This window comes from Camellia sinensis, chromosome 5 (assembly GCF_055761805.1).
Source record: "Camellia sinensis isolate YWXY chromosome 5, ASM5576180v1, whole genome shotgun sequence".
In the NCBI taxonomy this organism is placed as follows: domain Eukaryota; kingdom Viridiplantae; phylum Streptophyta; class Magnoliopsida; order Ericales; family Theaceae; genus Camellia; species Camellia sinensis.
The window spans coordinates 217,583,413-217,604,844 of NC_138965.1; the positions used below are offsets into that span (position 1 = coordinate 217,583,413).

Consider the following 21,432-nt stretch of genomic DNA (forward strand, 5'->3'; position numbering starts at 1 on the left):
AAATGACCCATTTCACTAAATTTGATACCACTCGCTCCAACGGTTCACCTTTCACCAAATCTATCCCGGGACAACCGGGTGGTCGACTGGCCAGTTGACCGGTTAGGCAAAAAATTATTTATTTATTTTTTTTTGGTGAATTGTCTGAACTTTTTTTTGAACTTTCTGAACTTTTTCAGGACGACCGGGGTGGTCGACCAGTTAGGCAAATTTTTTTTTTTTTTTTAACGGTTTGAACTTTTTTTCCTGAACTGTTTGAATCTTTTACTGGTTGACCGGTGTACCTCTTTCAACGGTCAGTAACAGTGATTTGGTAAAATCTGTGTCTCGTTCTCAGTTTGATGTTTTTTTTGCTGAAATCTCATTTTGATATCAATCTGGTGCAACGGTTGGAGCTTGAAAAAGTATGTTTTTCATCAAAATTTGAATTTAATGCTGGGTTTGATTCATCGTTGGAGATGGTCTTAAAATGAATTACTAAAATGGTGGGCCCACGATCTTCATCTCTCCTCTCTCTCTCTATTTTCTCTCTCTTTGCCTCATTAACAGTCAAAATAATGGTGTCATATCAGCGGATGTAACATAAATCTCAAAACAAGGGCAATATGGGACGATGGGAGTGAATCCAAAGAAAAATTATTTGTTGGTTTTTGAACGTCACGTTACCATACTTTTCATCAATTATAATTTAAGGTAAATTATAATTACATTTTTTAAAATTTATTTAAATTATAAATTATTTTTTTATAATTTTAAAAGTTATATTATGCCTTTTAAAATTTTAATTTCATAATAAATAAGTTTTTTATTAATAAAATATTAAATTAATTAATAATTTTTAATAGTATTAAAATTTTATTTCAATTAATAATTTAAATAATTTTATTATTATATACGTGAACAATTAAAAATTTTATTTTTTTAATTAATTCTGTTAAATAAAAAATTCTAACAAGAAAATATTTATAATTTTTTAAAGCACAAAAAATAATCCATATTTTAACCAAATCTAAAAAAATATATTTGTAATTTACCTTACAACAACGTTGAAGCACAGGTGACAGTATCCCAACCCAACGATAACTTCACAAATCCAAGGGCCTGTTTGTTTTCAGAGATAGAATGGAAGGGGATTTATAGTGAGGGGATTAATAATGAGGGGATTGTTAGTAAAGGGATTAATAGTGAGGCGATTGATAGTGAGGGGATTAATAGTGAGGAATTGTTAAATTATTTTTATATAAAATAATAAAACAAATAAAAAAATATAAAAAAAATTAAACATTAATATTTTAAAAAGAATTCCCAATATATATAAAAAAAAAAATTTAATCCCCTCACTATTTTTCTAATATCATCTCTGTCTCTTCCTTACTAATCCTCCTTCCAAAGAGACTACTAATATCAAGAAATTAATAATTTTCTTCCCATCTCTTAAGCTATGTTTGGTTGGAGGATTTGGTGTGATAAATAGAAAGGGAAAAGGAAATACAATCTCACTCTTTGTTTGGTTATAGTGGAAAACACAAGGGAAAAGAAAGTGAGGGAAAAATACAATCCCACTTTTTGTGTTTTAGGTTCACTTAGGCTTCTTTCTTTCTTCATTTCCCAACTCGACCAAACATAGCTTGGAATTCGAATCCTATCAATTCTTTCTCATTTTCTTTCTATTTCCTTTTCCTTTCCATTTCCCTCATCAAATCCTCTATGTTGTGTTTGGTTGGGGTTTTTGGGGTGAGATTTGGAAAAGGAATGAGAAATGTAATCCTATTTATGTTTGGTTATAATAAAAAATATATGGAAAAAGAAAGGGGGTGGGAAATAAATAAAGAAATATGAGACTTTTTAGGACATCAATTCTATTTTATAACCAACACAACCAAACATAGTTGGGATTTAGAATTCTATTAATTCTTTCTCCTTTTTCTTTCATTTCCATTTCTCTTTCAATTTTCCTTCCCAAATCCCCCAATCAAAGACAGCGCTAATCAAACACAACCTTAAAATAAACACCCCATTAATAATAAGGCATTCGTATTCCCAACCCCCTGTAACCCCAAACAAACGTGGCCAGGTGACTTGATTCCCTCACCTTCGTCCCCACTTCTATTTTTCGCCTTCTTTACTTCCCACCATAGTCTCTTCTACTTTTCTGCTTCACTAATATACCCTCCACACAGCTCACAACAGCCCTCTCTCCTTTCACCCCATTTCACTTCATACCCTTCCCATCATCAACTTCAATTAGCCCGATCGAGCCTCACAAAAACATACCCACACACAAACGTATATACACACACTTATAGAGAGAGAGAGAGAGAGATGTCGGACTGGGGCCCGGTGTTCGTGGCGGTGGTGCTCTTCGTCCTGCTATCGCCGGGGCTGCTGTTTCAAGTCCCGGGGCGGAGCAGATCCGTTGAATTCGGCAACTTCCACACCAGTGGTGCGTCCATACTCATCCACACCCTGCTCTACTTCGCTCTCATCTGTATCTTCTTGTTGGCTGTTAAAGTTCATATGTACTTTGGTTAGAACATTTGGTTTGTTTGGTTCCGAATTTCGATTTGCATGCGTTGTTGAATTATGCCCCTAAGGTGTTTGTTAAATTGTCCAAGTCAATCTTTGATGTCTATGGCATTGTATTTTGTTGCTTTTGATATGTACTCCTGAAAAAATTGCATTTTTTTTTAACGTTTGTTATAATCATTATTTGTAGACTTTTTCATTGATTATAATATTTTATTTGAACCTATTATGCTGAACCATAGTGGGGCCATTTCCCAATATAAGCCATTTTTGTATCGTATTTCCAAAACTAGGCCAACTTCTGACGGAATTCCAAAATTAGGTTAAAACGCTATTACTATTCGCGCTTTCACTGTTAGGAGCGTAAATGTAGGTGAACAGTAAAATCGCGTTTACAAATAGCGACTTTGATTAATAAGTCGCTATTACAAATAGCGCTTCTAGGGTTTGTTAAAAACGCTTTTCCTAACAGCGCTTTTTTTAAAATAAAAACGCTATTCGTAATAGCGATTTTAAGAAAAAATTTTCCCCGGAAAAAACGCTATCTCTAATAGCGATTTCAGTACAAATTTTTTTTGCCAAAAAACGCTATTTGTAATAGCGATTTCATTTAAATGAAATCGCTTTTTGTATCAGCGTTTTCAAACTCCTCATATATACGAACAAACCCCCCCCCCTCACCCCCCCTCATTTGCATACGACTTAGGTTTTTGGCTCTCTCTGCTCTCTGCTCTCGCTCGCTCTCCCTCTCTCTGCTCTCGCTCGCTCTCTCTCTCTCTGCTCTCGCTCCATCTCAGCTCGCTCTCGCTCTCTGTCTCTGCTGTCTGTCTCTCTCCGTGGTATGACATTAACCCTAATTTTATGTATTTACTTTTTGTGTTTGTTTTGTATTGTATTTTTTTGTCAATGTTAGGGTTTTACTTGTGAATTATTAAATGTGTTAGGGTTTTTATCATTGTGGTTATGAAATTAGGGTTTGGAATTTTTTGGCATACGGGTTAGGGTTTTTCTGTCAATGTTAGGGTTTTGAAATGAAATTGAATTTTTTGGAATCATGGTTAGTTTTTGAATTTTTCTGAAATTTTTATTGGTTTATCAAAATAAAGTATTTTTAATTTGAAACATATACTGTCATTATATAATTTGTAAATAAAGTATTTTTATTTATTTGGTTTTTTATTTTTTGGAATAAATTGAAATGCTTTATTTTTTTTGTAATATTATAGCATGAATGGATTTTATTTTCTTTTGGTTCTAATATTATAAAATTAATAGATTAAAATCTAATTGTAAGTGAAATTCAATAATCTATTTCAAAGAATTGTTTCAAGTTAAATGAGCTTCCAAATAAAGAAAGTAATATTATTTAAATGATTTATAAATTTATATTTTATTTATAATGAAATATTAATGTTTTTTGTTTTTTTATTCAAGAGGATACTATCATTTTATTTTGTTATGTTTTTTTTTATAAATTAGTTAATTTCATTATTTCAAATGTGAGAACATTTTTGTCTATGTACAAAAATATCTAAGTTTCATCATATTTATTTCTATTTATGTTTTACATTCTCCTATACAAATGAAGATAGTTAAAATAGAAATCAAAGCATGTAAATGTCATTAATTTGGGAGAAATTGTAGAGGTCAAGACTCGAGACCTGCATTGTGTTACCCAAGAGACAAAGGATCCATGTTTCTTTGGGACTATTTAGGGGTTTTGTTTATTGGGTTTTGAATGTGTTAGGATCACATATGGATGACCTACCCCAAAAAACAAATTAAATTAAAATTTTAAAAAAAAAAATAGGAAAGTTTTGTCACATATGTATACTCTGATTAATTTAAGGGAGAGAGAATTACATGGAGGATCAAAATATTTTACATATCCTCATCTCTTGAAAACGTGATAAGATTCACTAAATGCTAGATTTAATATAATTTGATCATCCCAAAATTTCATGGACCGTTACAACAAAACCAAAATATTAATAGGGCTACCCAAAAATAAAATAAAAAATAAAATGAACATAAACAAATTTCAAGGTTTCAAGTCAAAGAAATAGTCATATAAGATAAAATAAGTTATTTTATTCATATAAGACAAAATGTTATATCTAAATCATAAATATTTTATTTTTTCTCTCATAAAAGTCAAAAAAACATATCACTAACGACATTTTTTAGCCCCAAATTAAATAGTAAAAAAATCGACTCATATCCAAACAAACCCTTTTTGTCAAAAAATCGACTCATATCAAAAAATCGACTCAGATCTCAATCTTGATTTTTTTGTTGGAATGCAGTAAATGACAACACCCTAAGATTATGTTTCTTTATCTTGACAAAAAGAAAATGAGGTGAATTTATTTATTTCTCTTGGTAAATCCAAGGCTCGGGTACAACATTAAATGACCACATTAACTTAATTCACAAGTCTTTTAATAGGTGTACCAAAAACTTGAAATCAAATCTAACCTTCAGCCGAAAAAAAAGAAAAAAAGAGAGTATTTTTTTCTCTTTTTACAATCAATTCTGCAATGATAAATCTAATACAACTTTGATTAAGAAAGTGTCTCATTTGTCAAGTCAATCAATCTCTTAAAACTGAGTTTGAATTAAGAGAAAGAAAAATGTGAGTAAAATAAAATCTAATTTGTTATTCTATTTTCTTTTATTTTATTTTATTTTCTTTTCTTTTTTTTTCTTATTTTATTTTATTTTTAATCTGTGTTCAAAGTTATGATTCAAACACAATCATAATCAAGTCAAATGAAGGGAATTCATGAACAAGTGAAAGAGCTACTCATCATTATGCAAAATCATAGACTGGATTTCTATTGGGCAATTAGCTAATTTAGCTGTAATATATATAATTTTAGGATGTATGTAAATAGTGTTATGCCTTCTAAATTTAATTTTTGTGAATCTTAGGTTTCGTTTGGCATGTCATGTTTGGGCTAAAATAGCTATAAAAAGACTCTTGACCAACAAGCTAGTTCTTTGTTTCATACTTTTGCGAAGTGGGTTTATTAGTAGAAAGAAGAATCTCCAATGTCCACCCATGAATTACTATGTATTGCACCACTGGCATTGGACCCAAAAGAAAAATATTTTGAATCTTGAATAAATTTGAATATTTTGAATGTTTATATTTTTAAATTTCAAATCAGGAATTAGAATTTTTAAATTTTGTTTGTGAATGAAAATGTCTATATTTTGAATATTGAATAAACCAACGTACATTTGTTGAATTGGAAATTGTTTTTTTTTTCTTGTGAAGAGGAATTAAAAGGAAATTAGGGTTTTAAAAGTAATTTTTTTTAATTAAGAATTGCGATTAAAAAATCCGAAATTCATATATTTAATTTTGACTATATTTTATTAAAAAGAAATATTTTTATTGGTTTCTCAAAATATTTAATTTTGACTCTATTTTATTAAAAAGAAATATTTTTATTGGTTTATCAAAATATTTAATTTTGACTCTATTTTATTGAAAAGAAATATTTTTATTGGTTTCTGAAAATATTTAAATTTGACTGTATTTGATTTAAAAAAAAAAAATTTGGTTTAATTTCGTTTGGTTTATTTCACTATATTTGGGGTCATATTTGGGGTCAAGCAGCCAAAATATGATTCACATGGATAACTATCCAAAATGTAGTCCATACATTTAACCACCAACTTCAATTGAATTATCTGTAATTATTTTTTTGTTTTTGTATGTGTAAGAAAAAAAAGGAGTAAATAAATATAATTTTTTTCTTACTTTTCAGAACGATCCAAAATGATCCAAAATCAAGTTTTCTTACTTTTCAGAACGATCCAAAATGATCCAACATGGAAACACTTCAAATAATCAACTCGTGCTCTGATACCACTCTATCACGACCCAAACTCGCTACTATAGGTATGACCGGCCAGTAATCCTAAGATTACCGAAGGCCACTTAAATAGATTTACAAAATTAGGGGTTGGCGGAAGCAAATATCATAATTATTCTGTCCATAGAGGTGTGCAGACATATATGCATGAAAAGAGTAATAAATTATTTTAATTAATAGTCCGTAGCAATTTCGTACGTAAGAAGGGAAAAAAAAAAATTGGCACGTTGATGGGTAAGCATGTATTTTGTAATACCAAATAATTGGTACGGATGGCCCGATAGATTCACATGGATAACTGTCCAAAATGTAGTCCATACATTTAACCACCAACTTCAATTTAATTATCTCTAATTTTTGGCCATTATAAATTATCTCTGTAATAATTTTGTTGTTTTTGTATGTGTAAGAAAAAAAAGGAGTAAATAAATTTAATTTTTTTCTTACTTTTCAGAACAATCCAAAATGATCCAAAATCAGTTTGTTGTTTTAATTTTATAAGAAAGCCTCTATGCCCTCTACAAAATGGACGAGGGTTACTAGTTCACATAGGAAATAACTTTGTCATTAAGGTCCGTAATGGCACAAGTTGGAGCAAATCAAATTAACTTATATTTTCCATAAATCTGAACAATTACATCACCAGGTTAAAAAAATCTCTCTCAATGTTTGCACCCTGTATTTTATATTGTCCAAATCAATCGCGTCACCCTCTACTAAATATCTGTCAACCTATTTTATTTTTCGCCACTAATTCGAAAGAATTAAGACAACATGTATACTTCTTGTTATGTGTTTTTTAGATGAAGACAATAGAGCAATGACAACAAAGAACATTCACGTTGAAAAGATAAGAGTCTTCACATACGAAGTAAATGAGACACAATATGTAACTCCACGTATAGATGAAATCTCAGCTGTTCTGTTATACGAATAAAAATAAGTGAACAAGATTATTGAATAAAAAGTAATAATCAAGTTGAGACACAAATATATAGTTGACAAAATAGAAATTGAATTAATGTTTCACCTCTACAGTTCCTTCAACCCTGGAAAATATAAATTGATAAAAAATTAGAGGGTTGCTTTTATTTGTGGCTTCTGCAAATTTTAATGTTTATTTTACAAGTACAATTCAATATATGTATATTGTTGATATTTTAATATTTATTGTTTCATTGAAGCAAGTATATGGCAACTGTTCCAATTATCTTTTACTGGGGGGGAAACATAATTCGGGATCCCGATGAAGGTGTGTCATATGATGCTGAGCCGAAAGGGATATATATGGTGCAACTTGGCACCACACTTGGCAATTTGGAGGAGATGTTTATGTCCAAGGTCGCAAGTTACGGGGAAACAGTCCGATTGATCTTCAAATGTAGATATCCTTATCGCCAGTGGCAAGCAACCAGCAAATACAAAATATTACCGATAAATGACGATGAGGCGTTGAACACCGTTTTAAGTATCGGTGGAAATTTCGAACCACCAAATTGTTTGGAAGTGTACATTCAGAAAGAGGTTGTACAGAATCTTCCGAATGTAACACAGATGGAATCGCATCCGTTCACTACATTGCTGACACATGGGGTTGACACGACAGCATTTCAGTCTCCTATGTATGAATCAAATGAATGTTATGCAGCTGGCTACACACAACAGACATTTCATGGCCATGGTGGAGAATCAAGTTCACATGGTGGATACGAGACTGAATTTCACAATAACACCCAATATGTGCCCACCTATAGCCATCATACGACTCCAGTTGAAGTTGCTGGTAATATGGCTGAAACGGTTAATTTTGTGCAGTTTGCTGATAGTGACATGTACGGTCCTGATGTCGCCCTAGACAATGATGAGAATGAAATGTGTGATGAAGAAAATTTATTGGGCGGATCAGATGATGATGATGATGAAGAAGATGATGTCGACGCTCCCGTTGATATTCAGAATGCCCCCATTCCACCTAGACCTGAAATCCCTTTCTTTGAAAACATTCACATGGGTGGTGATTTTGACATTAGTAACCGCGATGTCGTTCCCCGTAACCGAATCTGGAATGCTGAAAATCCAGAGTTGGACAAAGGGATGGTTTTCGTTGATAAGAAGCAACTCGTACATGCTGTCAAATTGTACCATGCAACAAATAATCGAGAGTACAAAGTCGTAACCTCCAAGCGAGACGTTTGGGTGTGTGCTTGCAAGCACGACTGTAGATGGTGGTTGCGTGCATCTCTTAGTAAGAGACATGGGCTTTTTGAAATAAAGCAGTATAGGGGTCCTCACCATTGTTTATACCCACGAACGAATAGGGACCACACAAATATTAGCTCCAGTTACATTGCTTCTCATCTTTTGGGACAAGTTGCGGTGAGTATACAAAATAAATGTTTACATTTATATACACATTGTTCATTTAAAGTGTTCACACCAAAATTGTGTCTTTAAAGTGTTCACACCAAAATAATCTGACTCATAGGTATTGTTGTATGCAGAACGAACCTGATATGCCCATTAAGAATGTCATCGAAGACATAAAAAAATCCATGAACTATACTATACATTACAAGAAGGCGTGGCATGCAAGGGCAAAGGCAATTCGAATGGTATTCGGAGATTGGGATGAATCATATATGATGTTGCCTAAATTCATGTATGCATTACAAACATCTAATCCTGGTACCATCGTGCAATGGAAGCATAGATATACCGGAAATACAACCATTATGCCCGTTTTCCACTTTGTTTTTTGGTCTTTCAAACCCGTCATCGATGGATTCAGACATTGTAGGCCTGTTATAACCATAGATGGTACATTCTTATACGGGAAATACACTGGTGTGTTGCTTGTAGCAACGATTGTCACCGCCAATGGCAAACTACTACCGCTTGCATTTGCTGTTGTCGACAAGGAGAGTTTGGAGTCTTGGTCGTTCTTCATTTCAAATATCAAGGAACATATTGTCATGGACCGACAGGGAGTGACTTTGATATCCGATCGAGCTGAGAGTATTTTAGCTGCTGTGAGGCGGCATTGGTTGAATCCCTCGCTCCAATTTGTTGGATATCATCGGCACTGCCTTCGACATGTTTGTAGTAACTTTAACACTACGTTCAGAAATAAGGAGCTGAAACAACTTCTATGGAAAGCAGGAAGTGCTCATCAACGACGAAAGTGTAATGGTTACTTACAACAAATACAGGCTATTGACCAAGAAGCCATCACTTGGGTTTACAAGATGAATCCTGAGGAGTGGGCCCTTTCGTATGACGGTGGGCATCGCTGGGGGGTATTGACTAGCAATGATGCAGAGTGCTTCAATAGCGTCTTGAAAGGTGCAAGGAACTTACCTATCTCAGCTATGGTAGAATTTACATTTCGGCGGCTTGTAAAATATTTTGACGAGATGGGAGCCCAAGCTGAACTAGATGTACGAAATGAGTTCCAATACCCTAGACAGATGCAAAAAACTATTGAGGATGGCATCGCAAGGGCAAATACTTTCAAGTTGATATCATATGACAGGTTAGTTTGTAATATAAATTAAATTATTGTTATTATGTTGTCAATTTAACTACACCTAAAAACATGAACTTCATTAGTTTCTACTATAATTTTTTTATAGGCCACGCCGCGTGTTTGAGGTGCAAACATCTTTTCGCCATGGACGAGGTCGCAATACACAAATTGTGCGGATGAATCAACCCACGTGCAGTTGTGGGAAATATGAGATACGACACTATCCATGTTCTCATATGCTCGCTGTAATGTCTGAATGCGGTGACAATCCATTCGAGTACGTTGATCCAGTATATAGGCTTCCTGTATACATTAGAGTTTGGGAAACTAAATTCAATCCAATACCGCATCAAGATTATTGGGCTGATCCGCAGTGGACTTTAATGCCTAATGTACTGCGTCTGCGACAAGTGAAACGGGGTCGTGCATCTATGTCTCGTATTCCGAATGAGATGGACATATCAGATAGGCGTTTGACCGCTCGTTGCAGTGAGTGCCAGCAGACAGGTCATGACAGGCGAACATGTCCGGCGCGACTTGGTCGATGAAGACTATGTAATACTTACATATTGTAATAGATCTTTTTGTAATTCTTTATTTGTAATAGATCATTTTATTTTCTTTTGTAATTCATTATTTGTAAACGGGGCCATACATGTAATAGAACATTTTTTATTTGTAATATATCATTTCTGTTGTTTAATTCTTTATATATTGTAATTGTTTTATTTGCTTGACGAAATTTACAACTATCATAGTTTTTATTCTCTACTTCATTGAAAATGTTTATTACAGAATTTTGTGAATTACATGTACGTAATTTACAAATTTTTTATTTTATTGCAAAACAAAAATTACAAAATCAATAATGAAGTTGTCGAATATGCCATAAATGTAACGAATTTTGTCAAATATGTCAAAATCAATAATGACGTTATGTCAAATATGCCAAAATCAATAATGAAGTTTTGAAAAAAAAAAATTGATCATTCCATTTTGTTTGTAAATATTGACATACAAAAACTATCCACATGTTATTGGTCATTATTAAGCTTATGTAACTGATATCGTAAAATGACTTTGTAAAAGATTTTTATATTAGTCTGAAGCATAGATAACGATAGGTTATGTTGAATTGTTTATCATATTTAATGGGCACATAATATGCAAACTTTTGATTTTAGTTAATGGCACACAAATTTATACTTTTAAAATAATCGACCACATTTATTTTTCAAGTCGTCATGTACATAATAATTTCAGCTTAATTGATATAGTTAAATTACATGCTCACCAATACAGTTTGTCAAAATGTATTTGTTTTTCAACTGTACAGGCTTCATGGCACATCTACCTGATGAGGTCCCCCTTTTTAGTCATCCACATCGGGCTGACAGTATATGGGAGGACCCGGTATGCAATAACGTTTGTTGGACTTTACGCGTACAATGAAAATACACTGCATTTTGTTTTTCATTTCCTTGATAATGCTATAATTTAAAATACTCATTCTGTTATGCAGGACCAGTCACGCACCGTGGTGGCATGCCGACGGGGAGATTCCGGCCTGTGGGATCGTCCATTGCACCATAGAGTCTTGCAGTGTCTACTACGCGCGGGATTCTATGGTGTATATCGTATAGGCCATATCAGACTGGACCACCCACTCATTACTGCTCTCGTCGAGAGATGGCGCACAGAGACTCATACATTTCATTTCCCGACCGGTGAGGCCACCGTCACATTGCAGGACGTATCTGTCCTATACGGTCTACGGATTGATGGGCGAGCAGTTACTGGACTTGACCCATCATTGACGACGGAGCAGTGGATAGCGCTATGTGCTGAGCTATTGGGAGTAGCACCTACACCTGCAGACTTACAGGCAGGTAGAGTGAGGGTGAGGTGGCTGTCGGAGCATTTTCAGGGCGATTTTCCAGATGATGCTGCAGATGAGTTAGTACAGCAGCATGCGCGAGCATATATTCTGTGGCTTATTGGGGGGGTACTTCTCCCTGATAAGTCACAGAACCTGCTCAAGCTGATGTATTTGCCACTGTTGAGAGACATTGACGTCATCGGCCAGTACAGCTGGGGCGCCGCGGCTTTGGCATGCTTGTATAGGATGTTATGTCGAGCCACTCAGGTGGGTGTGACTCAGATCGGAGGACCCCTTGTCTTGCTACAGGTTAGTAAGAATTTTATTACATGTCAATTCATATTGTATGGCATATATCAGTATTGTAATTGCGTTCAAACTATTGCAGATTTGGGCGTGGGAGAGATTGATTCGCATTGCCCCGGCTAGGCGGCAAGTAGTTGCTCCTGGTGAGGTTCCCATCGGGCAGGGAGACATGCAGATGCCGGCCGGACCTCGAGGTAGCCGATGGAGGGTTGACATGAGCCACGAGGTCGTATCGACCCACGTAGTGGTCGTGTATAGAGACCAGCTTGACCGGATGATAGACGGCGAGGTATCAAATTTATATACCTAAATTTTAATTGTCATATGGACTGTATACGTTTATGACCGATTTTTAATAGACTTGTCGTTATTGTAGTTTATCTGGCAGCCTTATGCTGATGTCCTGCACACGCTCCCAGACTACTGCCGCCTAGGTGAGGATATATGGATGGCGAGAGTACCACTCATTTGTTATGACGTGGTTGAGTGGCATCTCCCTGATCGTGTCCTCCGACAGTTTGGTCGGGTCCAGCCCGTGCCGGATCGATGTGACACCGAGTGGCGGTTGCATGCGACGGATAGACGTGGCCGAGGCAGCACTGACTGGAGTCAGCATCATATGCGATACATACAGTTGTGGGATGCCCGTCGCGACACTATTGTACAGGCTGACTGGAGCGATGGGGTCCTCCCCTCTCCCGACCCTTACATGTTGTGGTATCGGCGACATACACACCTACTTGTCGGTAATCCGAGCCACCTGTCCGAGGACGGATATCAGGGAGTTGGGCCTTCTCTCGAGTCATTGGTGAGTAGCGTACTATATCTCCGATAATTGTTAATATCATAATTGATTATTTTCAGTCAACTATAGCCTAATATATCTATTTTTTTGACAGGTGGTTCGAGCTGGGAGGTCATATCACTTGGCTGAGGATGCTATTTTCAGACGTGATGGACAGCTTGGTCTGCAGGCCCTTGTAGAGATCAGAGAGTTATTGTACGAGGGGATCCAGCATGCCCATCGGGTAGATCGTCTGCATTTTGGGGACTACGGTGTACACACTGCAGCAGCTGCTCCAGACACATCAGTCCCGTCCACGTCAGTGCCTTCCAGTTCAGCGCCAGCCACAGCAGGTCCTTCGACTTCAGGCACCCCACCACATGATACCCCATACATTTCTCCATATTCCCCACACGTACATCTTACCCAGCATGCTGACCCTGACCCTGATTGGTCACCGCCCCGCTTCATACATGATGTTATTACCCCACCCACCCAGTTACATCCTACTTTTCTGGGGAGTACTTCGACCGCCCCCCCGTTCATGCATGATGTTGCTACCCCACCCACCCAGTTATCACCTGCTTTTATGGGGACTACTTCGACCGCGCCCAGGAGTACACATGATGCAGTTCTCACTGACATCTCACACATTGATGATGAGGGCCATATTGAGCCCCCCCCAGAGCGCGAGGGAGAGGTTATGGTCGTGGGGGACGTCGCGGCCGAGGTCGGGGTGCGGGCAGAGGCAGAGGTCGTGGTCGAGCTGCAGATCGTGATACAGTTGCACCAGACGAGGGAGTGGGAGTTTCACAGCTCACAGCAGTATATGATCTACAGGCACAGGCAGGATCAGGGGCATCAGATGCAGGAGAGGGGGGGTCACACTCACACTCACAGGCTCCGCAGGCAGTCAGTGGAGGGCAGCATGCAGGGGAGAGAGTGCCAGATATTCAGAGAGTCTACCGTAGGAGACCGAGGAGGGAGATCCACGGTCGGGGTTGTGGGACTGGGGGCAGGTTAGGGCATTAGCGGTTGCGATATGGACTATATAGGTTTTTTTATTTTTTTCTTTTTTGTTTGTATGTGTCAAACTTGTACAGCTGATGTAAGTGTCATACTTATTTATTCGCAATTATCATTTCACAATTTTTTATTCTTATTTATATTGATGAATCACACAAATCTGTTTCACATCTCTACCCCTCTCTCATTATCCGTAATTTAGGAGAACATAAATTACAAACGCGTTTGGTTTGAACAAAATGTGTAAAGAAGCTATAAAAAAAATGTTCGTTGAAGGCTAAAAATAATTGAAATATCTCGTTTTATTGATAAGTCATGGATAAGCATTACAAATTGCATGCATTACAGAAATGCCCTGGGCGTTCATCCAAACAATTTCATTCATTATCATCATCATCTGACATCTCAATATCAGATTCATACATAACATCCATGCTCCAGGCGTAGTACTGGTGTGCATCATCCATTAACCCATCTTCGGCACGCTCATTTGCGGTCTTCATTAGTTCAGACCTCTGCAAACGTTGTGTCATGCGATTAACCTCGTCGCGGATACGATGCAATGCCCTTTGCAACAACTGTGGAGTGTCAGTTGGCATACGCATGGCTAACCGGCGAGGAAATTTAAGATTAACTTCACGGCATAGCTCAACGAGAACGTTTGCTCGAGTTTTGCGAAATTCCCACTCAGCTCTCATGGTATTGACGGTGGCACGTGAGTAACGCAAATTTGGATTTAATGGGTATTGAAATTCATCTCCATCTGCAACCCAATAGCGACCCATTGCTGAATATAGATCAACCACCGTATATGTCATGATCATATCGGTAGAAATAGCTGTAAAACTTTTGTTGTGGTATGCTACGATATTTATACCATATACACACATGGTACCTGTGTGTATGCAATTTCCTGTTCGATCACATGCATGCCACTGACCTTATCCAGTGGATACGGCTGTCAGGACTCGACTTTGTGCAGTCATGAACGAATCAACGGCCTGTAGCATCGGCTATTGTGCCGAAGATGCAGCGATGCCTGTGACTTTGTGCATAATTGCAATGGGCACAGTACGTAGGAGGCATGTGACTTTGTGCAGTGATGCAATGCTGCATGTCACTTTATGCAGTGATGCAGTAATGCATGTGACTTTCTTACTTTGCCATGCTTGTATACGTTGTGACTTGTTTCTTGACATTACGTGATGCATGTGACTTCTGCAGTGCAACTTACATGCTTTGTTTTTTCCGCACATTTCAGAATTCATCTAAGTCACATTATTATGACTGTGAAAAGAAGCAGAAATGCTATTATGTTGGTAAAAAAATATGATGGACGATTGTGTAATGACAATAAAAATCGGATGACTGTGAAGTTCTTTAACTGAAAATAAGATAAAATATAGGCACCAACGTTCCAATCGTGTTTACCTAGCAGGTGACCATTTTGTTATGTTGGTGAGAAAAACAATGATAGTTTATGAACAATATTACTTGAATACAAAGAAAATTTCATTTTTCGATTTGATTTATAATTTCTCGAAAACACTTATACGTACTGAAATCGTCAATTCCAAGTGAGTACTTATTGTATTACAAAAGTAAGCATGACAAAATAGTTTCATGTGCAGATGTGACAACTCACTGCATTTTGTTTTATTTGACAACGCACTGCTCGAATATGAAGGGATAGCATTGTGATTCTATAGCCTACAATTATTATTTTATCTTACAACCACATCCGTGACTACATCACAGGTACACAAAGTCACGGGTAATCAAAATTACATGAAATGAACAACATCAAATAATATCACGTGTATCACTTATTCCATAGTGCCCTAGCACCACTATCATGTCTATAAATACCCCAGTATGATGTTTGTTGAAGGCATAACAATAGTAATAGATATACAATTACTATTATTATTATTATTTTTAATTTTATTAACAATGTCTTCAAGAGGTGCAGGAAGTTCACGCCAGCAAAGAAATCCGAAAGTGTGGCTGCTACCTCCATTTATGTATGACTACAAGAGCGAAAAGTACTCAAGTCCGAAGGATTATTATGCTGGTATCCGAGCAGAATGGGCGTTCAGGGTAACGGAGCAAGAAGGATTGTATAATGATCTACGTAACTTTGGGGCACCGGTACCTCATCGTCGTTCATTGACCATGGCTAGACGAAATGTGAGTGACTATGAAAAAGCAGTTAGCAGAATTAAGAAGGAGAACAACAGGATGTTGATGCGGAGATGTCGACATTTCATGCTTCAGCTAGCCACTGAAATGGCAGAAGCAAGCAACAGAGATTTGACAATGGTTGAGCGAAATAATGTCTTCAACAATGAAAAATATCTCTCTGACTACTACATGTCAGATGATGAATAAGAAATCAAACACCGTTATCTTTCATATGTTCGTTCCTGGAGTGTAAGACAACGTTGTTGTTGGTGTAACGTACGGATGTATTTCAAGTATTTTTGTTATGCACCTGAAGTTTATGAAATACCTACATTTATAAGTACACATTTATGAGTTCATGACTTTCTTTATTGAATTGCAATTTGTTCATGAATGTTCTGGATTAATTAATGGATTAATGTATGTTCAATTATGTGAATACTTAAAACACATAAAATAGATCAGGCAACTCGGAGAAAAGGTTCCCTTAACTGGGGCTGCTGAAATAGGGATGAAATCACAACGAATTTCAATCTCCATCAGGAAAGAAGAAAGAGTCACCTTACAATTATTGAAAGTCCAGTAAAAATTATGACTCCGGTAATGAATGAGGGGTTGACAAAAAACTAAACTCGGTGAATCGAACTACCGCCTTCAACAACACATAAAACATAACAGGTAGGTCGGTGAATAGCTTCCCAAATGACAAGAACAATTCAAATAGTCATACTTTTCAATGAAATACAAATAGCGGGTCGTAAGCTTCATGACCTTCATTTTTTCACACATTGAGTAGTCAAATCGTGGAGAGACTTGTCAGTATATGCAGATAGATTGTGAAGTCATGTGACCTGGTGCACAGTCTTCGGTTTTATTGATTTGTTTATTACAGTCACAACTCATCTCTTATTTACATATGTGGGATTCTCAACTCAGAAAGTCACATGGCAACAGTGAATTCATTGATTTACCTTATTGTCAGCCTGCCTTTATTTTGTCTGTATATGCAGATGGATTGTGAAGTCATGTGACTTGGTGCAGAGTCTTTGGTTTTCTCGATTTTTTGCTCGATTTTTTTTATTACAACGCATCTGTTATTGATATATGTGAGATTCTTTGTCATCTGTTAACAACAGCATGCCTTTATTTTGTCCTTATATGCAGATGGATGGTCTTTGTCATGTGAATTGGTGCACAGGCTTTGGTTTCCTCGATTTGTTGCTCGATTTTTTTTATTACAGTGACAACTCATCTATTATTGATATATGTGGGATTCTCAACTTAGAAAGTCACATGGCAACAGTGAATTCACTGAATTACCTTACAGTCACCATGCCCTTATTTTGTTCGTATATGCAGATGGATTGTGAAGTGATGTGACTTGGTCCACATGCTTTGGTTTTCTCCATTTTTTGCTCGACTTTTTTGTTACAGTGATAACTCATCTCGTATTGATATATGTGGGATTCTCAATTTAGAAAGTCACATGGCAACAGTGAATCTACTGATTTACCTTACAGTCAGCATGCATATATGTGGGATTCTCATTTATCCGTTCATAATCAACTATATAAACGAGTAAAGGTGAAGACACAACCTTACAACTCAAGGTGAAGACACAACCTTACAACTCATTTCGCCCTACGAAATTATTATTCATTTGTTTTAAAAAATTAGCATGGCTACATGGTTCATAGGAGGGAGTGGGGGTCGCAGAGGTGGTAGGAACTTGCAAAGGGGTGAAAGTTCACGACGAGGAGGGGGAAGGGGAAGTGGCGATGCTGAAGATGAAACACCATTTCCTTTCTTGGATGCCTCTTGTGCTTATCATGATAGGTTTGGGAAGCGACATTTCGTCATGCCCAAGTACTATCGAGATCCATGTGGTTTGGTGGAGGATCCATCAGAAAATCAAACAGGATATGGTTATGCAAAGGCTAGACTTCTTAAGTGGCCCGCACTATTTATAGAGCGAGTGCAAAACGAAAGATTATGTCGGGAAAGAGGACTGAAGGTGCCAAAAGCACGTTCTGTTGAGATCCAAAAGGAAGATCCTGATAATGTTGATCGACTATGTCAAACACTAGAACGTGAGATTTCTCAAATGGGTCGTAGATTGGCCCGCGATATGCAGCTACTCATACTTAAGAAGGATGCCCAGAAGAACAAAACAGAACCAAATGTTGCGGCTATCAAGGCTATCATGGAGGATCCTGAACTTGTCTCTGACGCTGAGCTTTCGGATTGTTCAGATTCTGAGCCACCTGCCGATTTAAGCGCGAATTAGGTGTTAATGTCTACACTTCGGCAATATAACAACTTCCATTAATATGTAATGTCTGTGTTAGAGTAAGTATAACTGTTATGTTATGTTATGTTTATGTTTAAGTTTATGTTTATGTATATGTATTGTGTCTGTCAAATGTTACGGCTACTAATATGCAATATTAGGTCATGAATTAGGTGTTTCTCTATCTAACTGTTATGTTTATGTATTGTGTGTTCAGTTAAGAGTGTCCAGGATGTATGTAATGTGTGTTCAGTTCATGGTGTCCATAATGTATTTTTGTGGGAGAATTATGTCTGTACTACCTACGTAACTGAAAACTATTACATTTGCAACTTCAGTTATGTTGTTTTCATACCCGTAAGAGTATTTTGTAAAGTACTGACTTCGTATATTATGTATTAAGTATTATTACAAAAATGTTGAGAAAATTTATTTTAGGAGCTCTCGCTGTGGCCTTTGTCTTCTTGGCCTACTCCGCGGTGGTCTTCGCGTCTCACCCTTCGTCGTTGCTCGTCGAGTTGCACAATGTGTGGGTGTGCTTCGAACTGTACAGCATGCATATCACATTCTAACCCATAACAAAATAAATTTAAATGAAAACGGGTACAAAACGGTTTTACTAAACTGGTTTACTAAACTGATTTTCTGAATTACATTCTCACCTTCTAACCCAAAACAAAAGAATAAATATATATTTATGTTTAAATGAAAACGGCTTTCGTAAAGCCAAAATAATTTTCAAAATAACACATTCCAACCCAAAATAAAGACAAAAGAAAAAAAAAATTTACATGAAAACGACTTTAGTAAAGCGAAAAAAAAATAATTAATTACACAAAACAATAAGCAAAAAAATATTTTACATGAAAACAACTTTAGTGAAGACGAAAATTTTTTTTTAATTACATTTTGTAAAACAATAGCGATTTTAACAAAAAAAATTTTCCCAAAAAAATGTAATTAAAAAAATGTAATTAAAGCTCATTTAACTTGAAACAATTCGCTATGAAATAATGAAAAATCGCTATGTAAAATTAATATACTATTGATAATAGCTAAATGAGCTTTAATTACATTTTTTATAATAGCTAAATCGCTATGTAAAATTTTCCCAAAAAAAATTCAATAATCTACATGAATATGATTTTGAAATTATATATATGAAAAATAGTATGTAAAATTAATATATGAGAAGAGGTTTTTTTTCATATTATGTAAAATTTATGAATTACACATTCTAAACAAAAAAAAGAAAAAAAAAAACATATTTTAACATGATAATTGCTTTATGTTTTTTCCTTTTGTTTTATCTTGAAAATAGCGTTTTATTCCAACAAAGTTTATGGTAAAAAAAAAATTTCTGTTAAAATCGCTATTAGGAATAGCGTTTTTTGGAACAAAATTTTAACTGAAATCGCTATTATGAATAGCGTTTTTTCTGCAAAAAAAATTATGTTAAAATCGCTACTATAAACAGCGTTTTTTGGGGAATTTGTTTTTGTTAAAATCGCTATTGATAATAGCGTTTTTTTGCAACAAAAATTTGTGTGAAAAGCGCTGTTAAGAACAGCGTTTTTTATTGGGAAAAAAATAACCCTAGAAGCGCTATTTGTAATAGCGACTTATTAATCAAAGTCGCTATTTGTAAACGCGATTTTACTGTTCACCTACTTTTACGCTCCTAACAGTGAAAGCGCGAATAGTAATAGCGTTTTAACCTAGTTTTGGAATTCCGTCAGAAGTTGGCCTAGTTTTGGAAATACGATACAAAAATGGCTTATATTGGGAAATGGCCCACCATAGTGGCCTCTATCAACCAACATACAAGCTTAATGAGAAAACCAGTAAACATCAACAACAATGAGGAAAAAAATTGACAAAGAAACTAATAAAATAAGAATGGAAAAATCCATTAATTCTTGTATTGGACATGAATTTGAATATTGCAGAAGATTTGCACGAGATTAAGCAATGAAAAATAATTATTGATTACTTAATAATTATTGTCATCGCATCGCTTTAGCATATGTCCATTCCATTGTCCATATAATCCCCTCTGATTCCATTTCTTGCCCCCAAAATCTCTTTCAACTATTCTCAACTTTCCAACTGTTTTCCTACCTCTTTTATTTTTTCTTTTGTTTTCTTCAATCCCTCCATCTTTCTATATACATATACATGCATCATACACACAATAGAGAAGCTTAATGAGAGAGAGAGAGAGAGAGAGAGAGAGAGAGAGAGAGATGGCAGATTGGGGACCAGTAGTGATAGCGGTGGTGCTGTTCGTGCTGTTGACACCGGGACTGTTGTTTCAGATACCGGGGAAGGATGCATTGGTACAATTCGCGAACATGCAAACCAGCGGCATCTCCATACTTGTTGACACGGTCATCTATTTCGGCCTCATCACCATCTTCCTCATTGCCATCGGCGTTCACATCTACTCTGGCTAATTATTACTTACTACTACTACTATATATATAGATATATATTTCCATTTCCACCACACTTCTCTCAAGTTTTCACCTTTCAAGTCTAAGCTTCTTTGTCACTGAAATTTTGTGATTGTGGGGCTGTGTTGTGCTCCTCCTTGTTATCTCATGCTTTCATATGTGTGTATATATATACATATTGGTTTGATATGTATTTCAAGAAGTGAAAGTGTGTAAGAAGGCCTTTTTGTTCACCTAATTTATTGTAATTTTCATTCCAAATGAGAATTTTACTGGTGCTATTGCCATTGGTGTACCCTAGATCTAGGTGGTTGGTAAGTTGTTTTGGTTAAATTGTTTATGTTCTAAAGCTATGAAGTATAACTTTGATTAGGGATGTAAAGTGAAACAATAATATTGGAAACAATGACAAACATAACGACAAACACATTAACTAGAGATGATGTTAAGTGAATATCACATCAAGTGGTGAAATTCACATACAAATCGTGTATTTTAACTGATACATTTATTGATATAGACTTGTTAGTGTTCCGTGAAATTGAATATTCTCTGGGCTTGGCCTTTC

At 35.9% G+C, this 21,432-nt stretch overlaps 2 protein-coding genes and 1 long non-coding RNA gene across 4 annotated transcripts; all 3 read left to right on the forward strand.

The window, feature by feature from the left end:
* The first annotated feature begins 1,990 nt into the window (after nucleotides 1–1,990).
* LOC114293770 (uncharacterized) lies at nucleotides 1,991–21,102 on the forward strand. The gene is made up of 2 exons (XR_014331085.1): nucleotides 1,991–2,443; nucleotides 20,727–21,102. It is a non-coding gene; the product is annotated as an uncharacterized LOC114293770 (long non-coding RNA).
* Nucleotides 6,318–10,623, forward strand: LOC145791204 (uncharacterized). The gene is made up of 3 exons (XM_082871482.1): nucleotides 6,318–8,789; nucleotides 8,915–9,945; nucleotides 10,046–10,623. The coding sequence occupies exons 1-3, from the start codon at nucleotides 7,605–7,607 to the stop codon at nucleotides 10,485–10,487; spliced, it is 2,658 nt and encodes an 885-aa protein (XP_082727608.1). The 5' UTR covers nucleotides 6,318–7,604; the 3' UTR covers nucleotides 10,488–10,623.
* LOC145791205 (serine/threonine-protein phosphatase 7 long form homolog) lies at nucleotides 11,236–16,455 on the forward strand. Of its 2 annotated transcripts, XM_082871484.1 has the most exons (4): nucleotides 11,236–11,352; nucleotides 11,462–12,127; nucleotides 12,207–12,932; nucleotides 13,024–16,455. In XM_082871484.1, the coding sequence occupies exons 1-3, from the start codon at nucleotides 11,251–11,253 to the stop codon at nucleotides 12,432–12,434; spliced, it is 996 nt and encodes a 331-aa protein (XP_082727610.1). In that variant the 5' UTR covers nucleotides 11,236–11,250; the 3' UTR covers nucleotides 12,435–12,932; nucleotides 13,024–16,455. The 2 variants fall into 2 exon arrangements, with proteins under 2 accessions (XP_082727610.1, XP_082727609.1); XM_082871483.1 differs by lacking the exons at nucleotides 11,236–11,352; nucleotides 11,462–12,127 and having other exon boundaries at nucleotides 12,403–12,932.
* Nucleotides 21,103–21,432: the final 330 nt, after the last annotated feature.